At 40.9% G+C, this 16,274-nt stretch overlaps 1 protein-coding gene across 2 annotated transcripts in view; it reads left to right on the top strand.

Annotated features, from left to right (window-relative positions):
- NEB (nebulin) overlaps positions 1–16,274 on the top strand; it is a 223,643-nt gene that overhangs the window by 131,279 nt on the left and 76,090 nt on the right. For both annotated transcript variants that reach the window (XM_011987847.1, XM_011987846.1), the window contains exons 78-93: positions 1,637–1,840; positions 2,200–2,304; positions 7,598–7,702; positions 7,804–8,115; positions 8,823–8,927; positions 9,477–9,575; positions 9,775–9,876; positions 10,014–10,121; positions 10,711–11,022; positions 12,366–12,470; positions 12,582–12,686; positions 13,042–13,146; positions 14,262–14,369; positions 14,473–14,586; positions 15,329–15,526; positions 15,926–16,030. In XM_011987847.1, coding sequence (XP_011843237.1) covers positions 1,637–1,840; positions 2,200–2,304; positions 7,598–7,702; positions 7,804–8,115; positions 8,823–8,927; positions 9,477–9,575; positions 9,775–9,876; positions 10,014–10,121; positions 10,711–11,022; positions 12,366–12,470; positions 12,582–12,686; positions 13,042–13,146; positions 14,262–14,369; positions 14,473–14,586; positions 15,329–15,526; positions 15,926–16,030 — 2,292 coding nt within the window. The remainder of the gene's footprint in view (positions 1–1,636; positions 1,841–2,199; positions 2,305–7,597; positions 7,703–7,803; positions 8,116–8,822; positions 8,928–9,476; positions 9,576–9,774; positions 9,877–10,013; positions 10,122–10,710; positions 11,023–12,365; positions 12,471–12,581; positions 12,687–13,041; positions 13,147–14,261; positions 14,370–14,472; positions 14,587–15,328; positions 15,527–15,925; positions 16,031–16,274) is intronic.

Genomic DNA, 16,274 nt, shown 5'->3' with positions numbered 1-16,274 from the left:
GCCTCCTGGGTTCAAGCGATTTTCCTGCATCAGCCTCCCAAGTAGCTGGGATTACAGGCATGTGCCGCCACACCTGGCTAATTTTTGTATTTTTAGTAGAGACAAGTTTTCGCCATGTTGGCCAGGCTGGTCTTGAACTCCTGACCTCAGGTCATCCACCCATCTTAGCCTCCCAAAGTTCTGGGATTACAGATGTGAGCCACCGTGCCCAGCCTGTGAGCCACTGCGCCCAGTCTTGCCTGTCTCCACTAAAAACAAACATTAGCCTGGCATGGTGGCATGTGCCTGTAATCCCAGCTACTCGGGAGGCTGAGGCAGGAGAATCGTTTGAACCCAGGAGGCGGAGGTTGCAGTGAGCCAAGATTGTGCCACTGCACTCCAGCTGGGTGGCAGAGTGAGACTCCATCTCAAGAACAAACAAAAAACATGACAGCCCCTGACTTTAGAGAGTTCACATTGATAACTGAGACCTAGATGTTCATTAAAGAATAAAAATGGAGTGGCTGAGAGTGATCCATGGTGCTATGAAAAGAGATCGAGAAAGTTCTTCTGAGAAGGCACTGATTTTATAGAGATATGAAGGAAGAACAGAAGTTGGGTCGGTTAGGAGGACATGGGGCATTCCTTCAGGGTGACCAACATGTTTAAAGAGGGATGATGAGACTACGAATTGAAAGACGGGCTGTGGGATCAGGACACACAGGGCCAATGGAAGTACAGATGACACGAGGCTGAAAGAATAGGTGGGGACTGGTGCCAGACCGTTCATCCCCTTCTAGTCTGTGTCAGGGATTTTGATGTTTATCCCAATGGGAAGCCATAGGATAGGGGGAATGTTGTGACATCAGATTTGAATTCTGAATTTTGAAAAGATCATTCTGGCTGCTGTGTGGAGAACTTACTAGAAAGCGCATTATTGTTGCTTTCAAGTCCACATTGGTAATGGTATGATGATTGCCTAAATATTCAAAAGTCTTCCATGCACTCCCTCAGAGAGCTGCTTCTGCATCACTTTGCCTTTTAGAATGCATGTGGGCACTTCCCACAGACCCTTGCCACAGAAAACCAAGCAAAATAAAATGCCATTGTGCATTTGAGGAACTATGTTTGCCAGGCTAGTGCTCTGTTTTAATTATTGTTTGTGGAAGATAAAATATAAGAGGCCTGGCATAGTGGCTCACTCTTGTAATCCCAGCATTTTGGGAGGCCAAGGCGGGCAGATCACCTGAGGTCAGGGGTTTGAGACAAGCCTGGCTAACATGGTGAAACTCTGTCTCTACTAAAAAAAATACAAAAATTAGCCAGGCGTGGTGGCATGTGCCTGTAGTCTCAGCTACTAGGGAGGCTGAGGCAGGAGAATTGCTTGAACTTGGGAGGCGGAGGTTGCAGTGAGCCAAGATCATGCCATTGCACTCCAGCCTGGGTGACAGAATGAGACTCTGTCTCAAAATATATATATATATATGTTTATGTTTTATATATGTATATCTTTTATGTTATATATATTTTTTATGATATACACGTGTGTGTATGTGTGTGTGTGTGTGTATATATATATAACATAAAAACTGTCATTTTACCACACACACACACAACAAAACACAAACCCTGCTTCTACCTATGTTTTCTTTTTCAGGCCCTCTACAAGGCTGACTTGGAGTGGTTGCGTGGCATTGGCTGGATGCCCCAAGGGTCTCCTGAAGTATTGAGAGTCAAAAATGCCCAGGAGATCTTTTGTGACAGTGTCTATCGGACGCCTGTGGTGAACCTTAAGTACACAAGCATTGTTGACACACCTGATGTGGTCCTTGCTAAATCAAATGCTGAAAATATTAGTATTGTAAGTTAGTTTTTTTCTGTTAAAATTGAATTCATGCCATAAATACATGAGAAATAATAAACCTGGTAATCTATTTTAGAATAGTAATAACTTCGTTAATAACAAAAGTTTTATTAAGTAATACTGACAGTATTGTCTTGGTTTGCTTATTAATTTTAAGGAAAAACTCAAAGTATTAATAAAAGGAAATAATACAAATCTTATACCAAATTTGAGTAACTTATGTGAAAAGATTCCAGAAATCTTTGCCCTAACGTGAAAAGGTTTTAGATCCAATCCAAAAGAAAATTAAAGTTGTGTACTGGGACTAGTGACATGAAATTTTGAAGTAATCTTGTTATTATTGTTTCTTTCCACAGCCAAAGTACAGAGAGGTTTGGGACAAGGATAAAACTTCAGTCCACATAATGCCAGATACTCCAGAAATTAACCTCGCTAGAGCAAATGCTCTTAATGTGAGCAATGTAAGTACCACAACAGACTCTCTTTTGTCTGGAAAGTTACCCAGTCAGGGCTATACTATGACCATGGAAGGGAGGGAAGATGGCCTTGGTGGGGTGGGGAAGACTCCTTGCAGTCAGCCCTTGACTAGGACTGAGGCAAAGAGGAGATCCCTGGTGATTCACTGGGAAGGCCAGTTACTGGTGAGTCAATATCTCCACAACAAAAGTCTCCTTAGTTGTCCTTTGTGAATAAGGGGACAAAGAAGGTGAAAGAGGAATGAAGAGATGCACAAACAAGAAAGGAGAATTAATGATAGACTCAGATAAACTCAAAATAATTATAATTCTTTTTTTTTCTTTTTTGAGACGGAGCCTTGCTCTGTCGCCCAGGCTGGAGTGCAGTGGCACGATCTTGACTCACTGCAAGCCCCGCCTCTCAGGTTTACGCCATTCTCCTGCCTCAGTCTCCCAAGTAGCTGGGACTACAGGCACCCGCCACTACGCCGGGCTAATTTTTTTGTATTTTTAGTAGAGACAGGGTTTCACCGTGTTAGCTAGGATGGTCTCGATCTCCTGACCTCGTGATCCACCAGTCTCGGCCTCCCAAAGTGCTGGGATTACAGGCGTGAGCCACCGCACCCGGCCATTAATTATAATTCTTTGCAAAAATATATGAATTAATTCTAAAACATGGATCTCTGGGGGTTTTCTAGAAAATTATAAATGACCAAAATTGACTCAAGGGAAAAAAAAAAACATATAGCAAGAAATTAAGAGGTTTCTTAATTAAGAAATTAAGGAGAGCATTTAAACACTTTCCTTCCTACTTTCAAATGTCAGGGTCCCCTTGATGATTTCAAAACTTCTACACATAAATAAATTACCAGGAGCCTAGTAAAAGAAGGAAATCTGTTGCAATTACCAGAACTTTTCAAAGACAGTGTCACACATTAAAAACTATAGACCGGCTGGGCATGGTGGTTCATGCCTATAATCCCAGCACTTTGGGAGGCCAAGGCCAGGGGATTGCTTGAGTCCAGGAGTTCCAGACCAGCCTGGGCAACATAGGGAGACCCCATCTCTGCAAGAAAATAAAAAATAAATTAGTTGGGCACAGTGATGTGCACCTGTGGTCCCAGCTACTTGGGAGGCTGAGGTGGGAGGATCTTGCTTAAGCCCAGCAGGAAGAGGCTGCAGTGAGCCATAATCATGCCACTGCACTCTAGCCTGGGAGACAGGGCAAGACCCTCTCTCAAATAAATAAATAAATAAATAAATAAATAAAATTTAAACTGTAGACCAATAGTAATGGGGGGAATCTTAAATATTAATAAACCAAATTCAGCATTACATTAAAATGATATGATACAGTCAACTGGGGTTCATGCAGGAATGCCAAGAGGGCCCCATAGTCAGAGACCTAATAGTGCCATAGAACAAGAAGAAAAAGCTCATTTTATTAGATTTAAATGGCATCTGACAAAATCCAATACCCATTCTTATTTTTTAAAACTAAAATCTTAGTTAAGAAAGAATAAGTGAATATTTTTTTGACATGACTGAAAAATAAATCTCAAATCAAAGCCCAACTCATCCTCAGTGACCAAACTTCTTGTTCATATCAGGATTAAAATGAGGATGCCCCCTAACATCGTCGTTATTTAACATTTGCTGTAAGTATTGGCTAAGTGAGTGAGCCTCTCATCGATGCTAATGTAATTACTCAAGAGTAAGAACATGCCCGGCGCGGTGGCTCACGCCTGTAATCCCAGCACTTTGGGAGGCTGAGGCAGGCAGATCATGAGGTCAGGAGATTGAAACTATCCTGGCTAACATGGTGAAACCCGTCTCTACCAAAAATACAAAAAATTAGCCGGGCTTGGTGGTGGGTGCCTGTAGTCCCAGCTTCTCAGGGGGCTGAGGTAGGAGAATGGCGTGAACCCCGGAGGCAGAGCTTGCAGTGCACTCCAGCCTGGGTGACAGAGTGAGACTCTGTCTTAAAAAACAAACAAACAAACAAAAAGAGTAAGCACAGAAGATAAATATTGGAAAGAAAGAGGCCAAATTATCATTATTTGCAGAAGTTATTTTAAGCCTTAAAAAAGGAAGAGAATCAACTGAAAAAAAAAAAAAAAAAAAAAAACCTATTTGTGAGGACAAGATAATCCAGTTACGTGGCTGGCTACACAATTCAAGGAAGTTCAAGGAAGATACCACCTTCATGGATCACAGAAACTGCTTGTGTGTAGAATAGTATGACCTTAGTGCAATTTGCCAAGGCTTGAAAGTTTGCACGCTTTCAAAAGAATAATATGTCTTTGTGAGAGAAGGAGGCTGCCAGCAAAGATTCCTCACTATGTGCCAAACAGCTCTATAAATTCTAGTATAATGAGCCACCTGGGGACTAATTTTTTCCAATGTTTAAGAAGAAAATACAATTTTAGGGCACTGATGTATTTTCTCTTTTGGACCAGATATCAATGTCATGGTGCAGTGCATTCCTGTCAAGAGGCTGAATCAAGGGGTAGTCAGTTCTTCATTGCAGTGCAGATGCCTCTTCCCACCTAATCCATAGGCATCTGTGGCAGGAGAATTCTGGAAAGTCTCATATGCTCTCTTTTTCATGATGAATTTCTCAGCTGAAAACACCAGAACTTTACCATAGATACTATATGAGCAAGACTAATATTCAAAATTATGCTAAAAGTAAATTAACTTTATTTAGATATTAATGAGAATGACTTCTATTTTGAAAGAAATCAAACATCCCATTTGAATGCTAACCAAACTGCACAGACATTTTCTTTACACGTGTATCACCATTACTGTAATCTTGATTAAACGCACAATTTAAAACTGCTGCCATCCTTTAGAAAGCACAACTTTAGCGGAATATTTGTATGTGATTTTATGGGTAACAAAGCAAATTCACGTTAAAGTGACTCGTTTAATCTTCATGCTCACTACATGAGTAAGATATTGTTATTTTGTTTTTATCAGGTGGTAAATTGAGACTTTTAAAAGTTGAGAAATTTTCCCATGTTCTCAAAGTTAGTAGTTGAAAAAATTGAGTCTTAGGCCCCAGGCTTTTTTTTTTTTTTTTATATATAGTTAAAAATGTATATATATATTTGGCTGGGCATGGTGGCTCGTGCTTGTAATCCCAGCACTTCGGGAGGCCGAGGAGGGTAGATCACTTGAGGCCAGAAGTTCGAGACTAGCCTGGCCAATGTTGTGAAACCCCATCTCCACTAAAAATAGAAAAATTAGCCAGGCACAGTGGCGGCTCACCTGTAATCCCAGCTACTTGGGTGGCTAAGGCACAAGAATCGTCTGAACCCAGGAGGCAGAGGTTGCAGCGAGATCGTGCCACTGCACTCTAGCCTAGGTGACAGAGCAAGACTCTGTCAAATGTATATATATGAATATACATATGAATATATATGTGTATATTTATACATATACACATATATATTCACATTAAAAAGTATTACATAAGAAAAATAGTGTAAAAATATGCATAATAAAATAGAATGAAAACAAAAAATAAAAAGATAACATAATACATGTTTGCATTAACTATTTTCTAGTTTAATTAATTAATTATTTATTTTTTGAGAGGGAGTCTCGCTGTGTCACCCTGGCTGGAGTGCAGTAGTGCAATCTCAGCTCGCTGCAACTTCTGCCTCTCGGGTTCAAGCGATTCTCCTGCCTCAGCATCTCTAGTAGCTGGGATTACAGGTATGTGCCACCACACTCAGCTAATTTGTGTATTTTTAGTAGAGACAAGGTTTCACCATATTGACCAGGCTGGTCTCAAACTCCTGACCTCAAGTGATCCACCTGCCTCGGCCTCCCAAAGTGCTGGGATTACAGGCATGACCCACTGCACCCAGCCCTTCTCGTATATTTTAATAAGGAGAATATTTTTTCTTCTGTGCAGAAAACAAGTCAACTGTCAAAATAGTCCCATTTAAAATTTATACAAAGCTTGTTTGAAAATTCATATAAAACTTGTCCTTGCTTACAGGGATAAAATTTGAGCACTCATTTTTCAGACATGCAAAAGCTACAAAACTGTCACTAATTAAAATCCACTTCTTTCTGTGCTGTGGAAGCTCCCCTACTGATAGGCATGATTTGTGAATTATATATTTAAATTACTATTATTTCTGAGTCTTTCTGTTATTTGTTAATACACAATGTATCCATGAAAATGTTAACATATGCTTACATACATTTTTTAAATACTTGTAAATCAGTCACTACTTTAGTTAACTTCTCTTTAAAACCAAAAGAATAGCTGTTACATCCAATCATGCTTCAGCGGAAGATCTAACATTACCAAATGATAAGGATCATTAATCACATAAGATCAAAAAAGCCATATTGAAAAAAACCCACAAATGTAAAAAGTTTACAATTCTGAAGGTTACAAAACTGAACTGAATTTGAGATAAATTGAATTACTGCATTAAAGAAATTCTAATGTCTAAAGTTATCCCAATGTTACCAATACACTGACACAAGAAAACAAAGCCAAACCCTTTTTATTAACGAGATTATGAAGCATGAGCAACTACTTCAAGGCTATCATTCCAGTTTAAAATTTATTGTACATTTGAAAATAACTGAAAGAGTATAATTGGAGCACTTTGGGAGGCCAAGGCAGGTGGATCACCTGAGGGTCGGGAGTTTGAGACCAGCCTGACCAACATGGAGAAACCCCGTCTCTACTAAAATACAAAATCAGCCGGGCCTGGTGGCGCATGCCTGTAATCCCAGCTACTCGGGAGGTGGAGGAAGGAGAATGGCTTGGACCCGGGAGGCAGAGGTTGGGGTGAGCCGAGATCGCACCATTGCCCTCCAGCCTGGGCAACAAGAGTGAAACTCCATCTCAAAAAAAAAGAAAAAAGAGTATAATTGAAATGTTTATAACACAGACTTGATAAATGCTTGAGGTGGTGGGTACCCAGTTACCCTGATGTGACTATTACCCATTGTATGCCTACATCAAAATATCTCATGCACCCTAGAAATATACCTACTATGTACCCATAAAAATAAAATATAAAACATTAAAAATAATAAAAACAAAAGAATGGAGATTGTCAAGCCCAGACCTTTGGACTCCAGACACCATTACCTGTTCCAGGACATGGTGCATAGAACAATTCTCACCTATTCTCTTCTTTAACTGCTCTCAAGTCCTTGGACTTCAAAACTTTGCCCCTGTGATGTGAATTCCACCTGAGCCACTGAAGGTATTGGTAAATTTGAATCTAGGATGATATCTTATTTTTCTCCTTTTCAGAAACTTTACCGTGAGGGCTGGGATGAAATGAAGGCAGGCTGTGATGTCCGGCTGGATGCCATCCCCATCCAGGCTGCCAAGGCCTCCAGGGAGATTGCCAGTGACGTGAGTGGCCTTTTTCAACTTCTCAGTTTTTTTTCAGCCAATGCCCTAGGTGCATCGAGAGGACATGCTGTGACCCATCTGCTTTATTTTTGCATCTCCAGTATAAATACAAGCTTGACCATGAGAAGCAGAAGGGACACTACGTGGGCACCCCCACAGCCAGGGATGACAACAAGATCCGCTGGGCCCTCATAGCTGACAAGCTCCAGAATGAACGAGAGTACCGGCTGGACTGGGCCAAATGGAAGGCCAAGATCCAGAGCCCCGCGGACATGCTTTCCGTCCTGCACTCTAAAAATTCCCAGGCTCTGGTCAGTGACGTGGATTACCGCAATTACCTGCACCAGTGGACCTGCATGCCCGACCAGAACGATGTGATTCAGGCCAAGAAGGCCTACGAACTGCAGAGCGATGTGAGTGGGCTGCATTTGGGAATGAACTCTTCTCAGTTGGCCATGAATCCCAGAGAGTTTATGACACTAAACCCTTTTGTCATCATTTTACAACTTCATAACACCAAGAATTTAATATTAGTGAAACCTTATAGTATGGTATCAAAATCGCCAAATCCAATAAGGACCTAGACTTTATATCAAGAGATAAATGGTAGTATGAATACAGGTCTTAATTGTATCAGATTAAAGAAAACTGTGAAAATATTCCTTCTGTAGAATTTAGACAGCAATAGAAGCTTATATCCAGTAAAATATTGGCAGCCCATGGACAGGATGTAGGCACAGACATGCTTTTTTAAAATGATACAGTGTTTAGAAATTTTGAACTAAGTTGCCAAGATTTTAAAATCCAAAAATTTTTGTGTACAAATGTCGAATTTCCCATTTCCCTTGGAAATTCAGAGGACGCAGCTCTGAATTATCCCTTAGTAACAATAACCAGAACAGAATCAAGGATAACCCCTTTTAAATAAAAATATATGCTATAGTTTGTCACACTGCCTGGCTGCCTAATGAATTTTCTTACATTACCTGCGTGGCTGCTTGAGTATGTCCTCCTTGGCTTATATAGCATTTACATTGTATTTCTTCATCAGACTAATGGATAGCCTAACTAGGACTACATGACCAGGGTTGCTGAACTCATTCTGGCCTTGTTTTCACAGAATGTTTACAAGGCTGACTTGGAATGGTTGCGTGGAATTGGGTGGATGCCAAATGACTCCGTGTCCGTCAATCACGCCAAACATGCCGCGGATATCTTCAGTGAGGTATTCCAAAATTTTACCCTGACATTCAGTACATTTCCCAAGAAAGTGACAAAATGCACAAACTAAAATATAGTCATCTAATATCAGCAGTCTTAACCATTTCAATGGCTGTGATTTAAACTGGATATATATTTTTTTGAAAATGTACTGTCCCTATCACATTATGGGACCACATCCATAATATATCCAGGACATTCACTGATACTTGGCATTGTATAAATGGAAAAATCTTTTTGTCAGCAATAGCAATATACTTGGGAAACGTTTGTCCCATTGGAAAAATGTGCATTGCGATACACGTAATGATACATTATATAACTTTGAGAGCTAAGCAAACTTCCTACTTTAAAATCTGTGGGAGGCATAAGAGGCTGATCCATTTGTTTAAAAAATAAAATGCTAAAAAGAAAGCCAAATTCCCAAGAAGACGCCATTCAAATATGGCACTGTATGTTTCTAGTAGAGAAGGACCCTAAATTTAGTGTATCTTTCTCAGTTCACACACATCCAGGAATTACAACTATCTAAAAGCTGCTTTCTTTCCCATAGAAAAAATATCGCACAAAAATAGAAACTCTCAACTTTACGCCTGTGGATGATAGAGTTGATTATGTGACAGCGAAACAAAGTGGCGAGATCCTTGATGATGTAAGTATATGGCTGTTTTAAAATCTCACTATCAGGCAGATATCACTTCCAAAGCTTTTCCATCTACTTACACTCAACGTGCAATCATCTGAAATACAGATTTTAATCATTAAAATGATGGATGCTAACAATTGCTTGGACAACATGATGTTTTCTTAATAAGTAACTTGGCCCCTTGCCTCTCATTTTTTTTTTTTAGATTAAATACCGAAAAGACTGGAATGACACCAAATCAAAGTACACCCTCACAGAAACTCCCCTGCTGCACACTGCCCAGGAGGCTGCCAGGATACTGGACCAGGTATGGGTTTCACCCAGATGCCTTGTATTTGTGCACGAGTGGAGGGCCTTAATGGAACTGTAGGATAATTATGTACACAACTTACCCCTCCCTTCTGACTCCTCATTTCAACCCTTTACTGTGGCTCTGTCTTTCAGTATCTCTACAAGGAAGGCTGGGAGAGACAAAAAGCCACAGGTTACATTTTGCCTCCAGATGCTGTGCCATTTGTTCATGCCCATCACTCCAGTGATGTTCAGAGTGAGGTAATATATCCTGATGGGAGTGCATTTTGCAAAAGTGGGACCTTGCTCCCAGGGATTCCAGTTATGCTGAAGGCAGAGATAGCACCTTCAAGGTGTTCAGTTTCAGTGTGGCAGACCTGGCCAGGCTTGGTGATGGTTGGAGTACCTGCTCCCTTTTTGATCTTTCTTTGGGCTTTCTTCTTTCTTCACCACCTCCCCCCCGCACCCCCTTGGCTTCTTTAAAAGCAATTGTTCAAATTATTTACTTTTTCTTATATTCTCTGCCCTCCCTGAAATCTTTAGGCCTTCGAATAAAACTATTGCCAGAATCAGAGAACAAGTATATGTTTTTTCTCTATTTTTATTTTTTAAAATTTATTTTTATCATTTTTAGGGCTATCTCAGCAGAATATTTTTCTATTTTTAAATAGGTGTTTCTTCACATGGATTTATTTCAACGCTTTTTATTATTTGTTCTCAGAGTTGGGGGTGGATATCAAACAAAAATCTAGGGGGCTGAATTTGCTGATATCCCTTAGTAGATGGTCAAGCCCCCTCTGCCTTGTATGCTTGTCAAAACTGATGGAATTTACACTCCTCTTCTCACCAGCTGAAATACAGAGCTGACCATGTGAAGCAAAAAGGTCATTATGTTGGTGTCCCGACGATGAGAGATGACCCTAAGCTGGTTTGGTTTGAGCATGCAGGCCAGATTCAGAATGAGAGACTATACAAAGAGGACTATCACAAAACAAAGGCCAAAATCAATATACCTGCTGATATGAAGTCAGTCTTGGCCGCCAAGGAGGGGCAGACCCTTGTCAGTGATATTGACTACCGTAATTACTTGCACCAATGGACGTGTCATCCTGACCAGAATGATGTTATTCAGGCAAGAAAGGCCTATGACCTACAGAGCGATGTAAGTGATTTTTGTTTCTTCATTATCTAGAAACTCATGGTACACTCTGAGAATGAGGAGCAACATCCCAGATCCACAAGTGCTTAAAATTTGAGGCCACAGATAATTTGTTCCCGAAGGGAATTGAGGCTGGATATGAAGTAGAGAAAGATCAGGAGCAGTGATGGATTGATTGGTTTGCCTACTGACTGCATTTCTGAATACCTTTCAATCAATTTTTTTTTAATCTGCTTTTGTACCATTTTGGCCATCAGCAACTCCTCACTCACATTCACATGGAAAAGTATCAGCTGATTGAAAATAATAATTGGCTTGGGTGGAAATTGAGAATGAGTTGAGGTTTTGACAATATTAGGTGATAAGCACAGTTAAAGACCTAAGCATGCCCTATTCCTGCTTTGCCAAGCATCTCATTCCTCGAGGCATTGATGAAGTTGTTCCCAAAGCAAAAGAGAAATGAAATACTGATTAAGTTGCACGAGGGCCCAGTATGCCTCATGCAGAGCTTTGGTAAAGCTAGGATAGAGAATAAGACATAACCTACCTCCCACTGATACCTGAATCAAGATCTCTACCTGCCACCAGCCTTCAGTATGTGCAGAATAGTAACTTGATGCATCAACTTAGTTGCTTAGGTGCCCAGAGAAGCTAATGCTACCTGGGTCTTCTCATCATTAACAAAAGGGAACCTGGAAGTCAAAGACTGCTGCAGCAAAGATGTTGAACTTGAACATTCAACCTCACTGGTTGCTGCAGCAAAATGGCAGTTGTGGAACTTTAATCAGAATAGCAACTCCTCTTATTTTCATGTCAAGTAGGCTGGGAGAATCCAGGTGCTTGAAGGCGTAAGGGCAAGAATAGGTTTGGCTGGGACCCAGGGGATGACTCCCCCTGCCCAATACATGAACATTTACTTGTGTAGTTTCCCTCATTTAGTCTAAATGCCCCCACATACTTCTACGTGACTAAATGTACCAAATCCATCTAAAAGTACAACCTCCTTGGTAAGCCTTTTCTTATGACAATAGCAGAAAATAAAAGCCCCTTCCCCTCAACTCCAATAGCATTTGAGCACTTGATCTAATAGCACTTCTTGCTTTATAAATGACTTATCTCGACTCCTAGACTCCTTTTTTATACTTACTCATCAAAGCACCAAGCATAGTGCCTCATGCACAGTAATAGCCTCAAGAAATATTGCTCAGGTGAAATCACAATTGAATGAATGAGACAACTACTAGAGAGAAATCCTTTAAAAGCTTTTGAAAAAATTGTAACCTGCCCTCTGTAAGCCTGTGTCTCAGTCATTTATTCCTCCATTATACCTCTCTTCCTGCTCTCAGAATATCTACAAAGCTGACCTAGAGTGGCTCCGAGGCATTGGCTGGATCCCCCTGGATTCTGTGGACCATGTGAGGGTTACTAGGAACCAGGAAATGATGAATCAGGTATGCAAAGCCTGTTCTCCTTCTAACCTAATGCCTGCCCTCCTACCTGCCATGTGCAGGTAGATAACCTGTGGTGGTGGACCTGTCTTAATTGTCTCCATTTCTTTACAGATCAAATATAAGAAAAATGCCCTTGACAACTATCCTAACTTTACAAGTGTGGTAGATCCTCCAGAGATTGTTTTAGCCAAGATTAATTCTGTCAATCAAAGTGATGTAAGTTTGCTTTGTGCGGGCTGAAGTGCACAGACTGGGGAGTAAATTATGTATCATTGGGTGGATCAGGTTAACTTTAGATAATTGCTTGTAAAAAAAAAATTGGGAGGTGGTAAATTCTAAGATCACCTTTGGAGGGTATATCTTAAAAGTCACTAGCAGGTGGTAAATTGTATTCACTTTTAGGTATCTATATTCCTATCCAAATTATTCTATTGTTTTAGCTAAAATGGACTAAAATTCAACCAGTTGGTTAGTTTTAATCTCTAAACGTGGACTGATTATGTTTCTAGGTAATCTTATAAAAATGTAATATACACTTATAGTAATAAAAGATTTGGTTTTCTCTCCTTAGGTAAAATATAAAGAAACATTTAATAAAGCAAAGGGCAAGTACACGTTTTCACCAGACACACCGCATATCTCCCACTCTAGAGACATGGGAAAACTCTACAGCACTGTGAGTTCTCTTTCATGTAATAACCACTCAGTTTCTAATTTGAAGCCCTTGTTGCATTCATATGCTTGGCTGATTTTGTCAACTGCTGAACTTATAAGGCAACCTATTATTTATTTTCCCATTGCACTTAGTCTTGTGTATTAGAAGTAGCATGGTATTCAAGGCAAATAGTACTTATTCGGCTGGTGTTTTTGAGCTCCTGTGATGTGCCAGGATCTGTAGGCGGCAACGAGAGGCTAAAGCTCAATGAGACAAGCCTTCAGGAGCTCATGCAAGTGAGGGAACAGACTTAAATTGATAGAATAATAATCTAACAAGTGCTCTGGATGCACATAGGATTGAGCACCTACCAATAGAGAAAAGGGAGGAAAGTCTGGTCCCTCTTTAGTAATCATGCATCAGCATCTCTAGCCAACAAGAGGAAAACTTGCTCTCCAAAATTTCATTCAGTTAATTTAAAGGAGGCCGATGGTGCGCACGTGTGGCCTGGGAAAGAATCTTTGCCAGTTCTCTCCTTGTGTACAAATTTCTTGTCACTTTTACTAGGACCACAGATATAGTCAACTCTTATAAAATGCCTAGAGTCAGCCGGGCATGGTGGCTCACGCCTGTAATCCCAGCACTTTGGGAGGGTGAGGCGGGTGGATCACCTGAGGTCAGGAGTTCGAGACCAGCTTGGCCAACATGGCGAAACCCCGTCTCTATGAAAAATACAGAAATTAGCCAGGTGTGGTGGTGCATGCCTATAATCCCAGCTACTCGGGAGGCTGAGACAGGAGAATCTCTTGAACCCAGGAGGCGGAGGTTGCAGTGAACCAAGATCACGCCACTGCACTCCAGCCTGGGGGACAGCAAGATTCCGTCTCAAAAAACATAAAAATAAAATAAAATAAAAAATAAAATAAAATGCCTAGAGTCTGTAAGTTTGATTTGCAATAAACCAAATAACTGCCCTGTTCTAGGTAGACACACTAACGGCTATAGATAAAGATTTCAGCCTTGCCTTGAACATACGTTTCACCTTAATTTGACCAACTCTTTTAGTGGTATCTGAAAGAAGTTGAAAGTTTTCTTTTGTAAGAAATGTATTGTTGCCATGTATTTCTTTGTTCTAGATACTGTATAAAGGGGCATGGGAGGGCACCAAGGCCTATGGCTACACCCTGGATGAGCGCTACATTCCCATTGTTGGAGCCAAGCATGCTGATCTGGTGAACAGTGAGGTCAGTATGACCTTTTCCTCTCCTAAGTTTGAGAGTCTTTACTGGGGATCAAGGGACTGGTTAGGAAACTCCAGCGATTCTCAATGTTGAACCCACTTTACAGCTTAAATACAAAGAGACATATGAGAAGCAGAAAGGTCACTACTTGGCTGGAAAAGTGATCGGTGAATTCCCTGGTGTGGTTCACTGTCTGGATTTCCAACAGATGAGGAGTGCGGTAAGTAAATGTCCACTTTAACACGGGATTTGTGCCCCGTAAGTGTGTTGTCGTGTCTGCATATTTATAACTTGCCCTTTGGTTCAGGTTAGCTGGGAAATGGAGTAACATAGAGTCCTTCCTGCCAGTCAGCCTGTGGACTTTTAGTGGCTGTGTGCTTCTTCCCTGCCACTTTCTCCCTGACTATTAAACACTGTGACTGCTTTGTGTTAAGAAAAGGAAAAAGCATCAGGGTCACTATTTACCCTGTGTTATAAAAGGATGGGAAATTTCAGGCCAGGTGTAATGGCTCATGCCTGTAATCCCAGCACTTTGGGAGGCCAAGGCAGGTGGATCACCAGAGGTCAGGAGTTTGAGACTGGCCTGGCCAACATGGTGAAACCTCATCTCTACTAAAAATACAAAAATTAGCTGGGCATGGTGGCGCATGCCTGTAATTCCAGTTACTTGGGATGCTGAGGCATGAGAATTGTTTGAATCCAGGAGGCAGCAGTTGCAGTGAGTGGAGATCACACCATTGTAATCCAGTCTGGGCAACAGAGCAGGACACCATCTCAAAAAAAGAAAATAAAAAAAAGGATGGGAAATTTCAAAAGAAGAAGAATATATTAAAGTATAATTTTTTTAACCTTAGTTTATTCTAGAGATACTGATCTAAATGGGAAATAAGGATCTAAAAGAGATTGATCTGAATAATTTACATTTAAATCCCTTTCTTATTTTTGTCTTTAAAACATGTTAGTTGAACTACAGAAAACATTATGAGGATACCAAAGCAAATGTTCATATCCCCAATGACATGATGAATCACGTGCTGGCTAAAAGGTGCCAGTACATCCTCAGTGACCTGGAGTATCGACACTATTTCCACCAGTGGACATCTCTTCCGGAAGAACCCAATGTTATACGTGTCCGAAACGCCCAGGAGATCTTGAGTGATGTATGATGTCCTTTCTGAAGCTTGACTTAGCTACAGTTTCCATGACTCTGTCTTGGCTACCCCCCAACCCTGGCTGCCATGCTCCCGTTGTCCCTGTATTCATAAATCTTGCTGCTTCTCAACACAAAGTGGCATGAGTAACCACTTTTTGGTATAAGAATCCACCCTAAGCCATTGGACACATATGTTAAATATTTAGTTGGTTTAACACTAAACTCAGACTTTGATATTGCTCTCAAGCTTCTTTAGGCTTGGGAATTAAAGACCTTCCAGCTGGTGAGAGGCCTACCCTATGTCTTCTAAGCAAGAAGCACAGCCAGCGGCTGACAGGAAATTATCAAATGCTCAATTGTAAATTCAGAATACCTTCCACATTTCATTGTTCTCTCTTTCTTGCAGAATGTGTATAAAGATGACCTGAATTGGTTGAAAGGCATTGGTTGCTACGTTTGGGATACACCCCAAATCCTCCAGGCCAAGAAATCATACGACCTTCAGAGTCAGGTGAGCCACCTTCCTAGAAGGACTGGCTCTCCATGGGTCATCAGAATCCATGGTGGTGTCAGTGGGTTCATGGGCAGGCTGAGAAAGCTGCTGTAACAGTGTAGGCTCTAACTGACCAAAGCCCCTCCTCTCCCAAGCAAAGCTCTTCTAGTGGCCCGCTCTGGGGTTGGATCTTCCCAGTCTGAATCTCTCCTTTGGTTTAAGGCAGTGCACATTCATAACAAAAGTTTATCTGGGAGGTGTT

The sequence above is a fragment of the Mandrillus leucophaeus genome, unplaced genomic scaffold, assembly GCF_000951045.1.
Source record: "Mandrillus leucophaeus isolate KB7577 unplaced genomic scaffold, Mleu.le_1.0 Scaffold318, whole genome shotgun sequence".
In the NCBI taxonomy this organism is placed as follows: domain Eukaryota; kingdom Metazoa; phylum Chordata; class Mammalia; order Primates; family Cercopithecidae; genus Mandrillus; species Mandrillus leucophaeus.
Note: the sequence above shows the minus strand (reverse complement) of the source record. Positions and strands in the feature narration are given on the sequence as shown.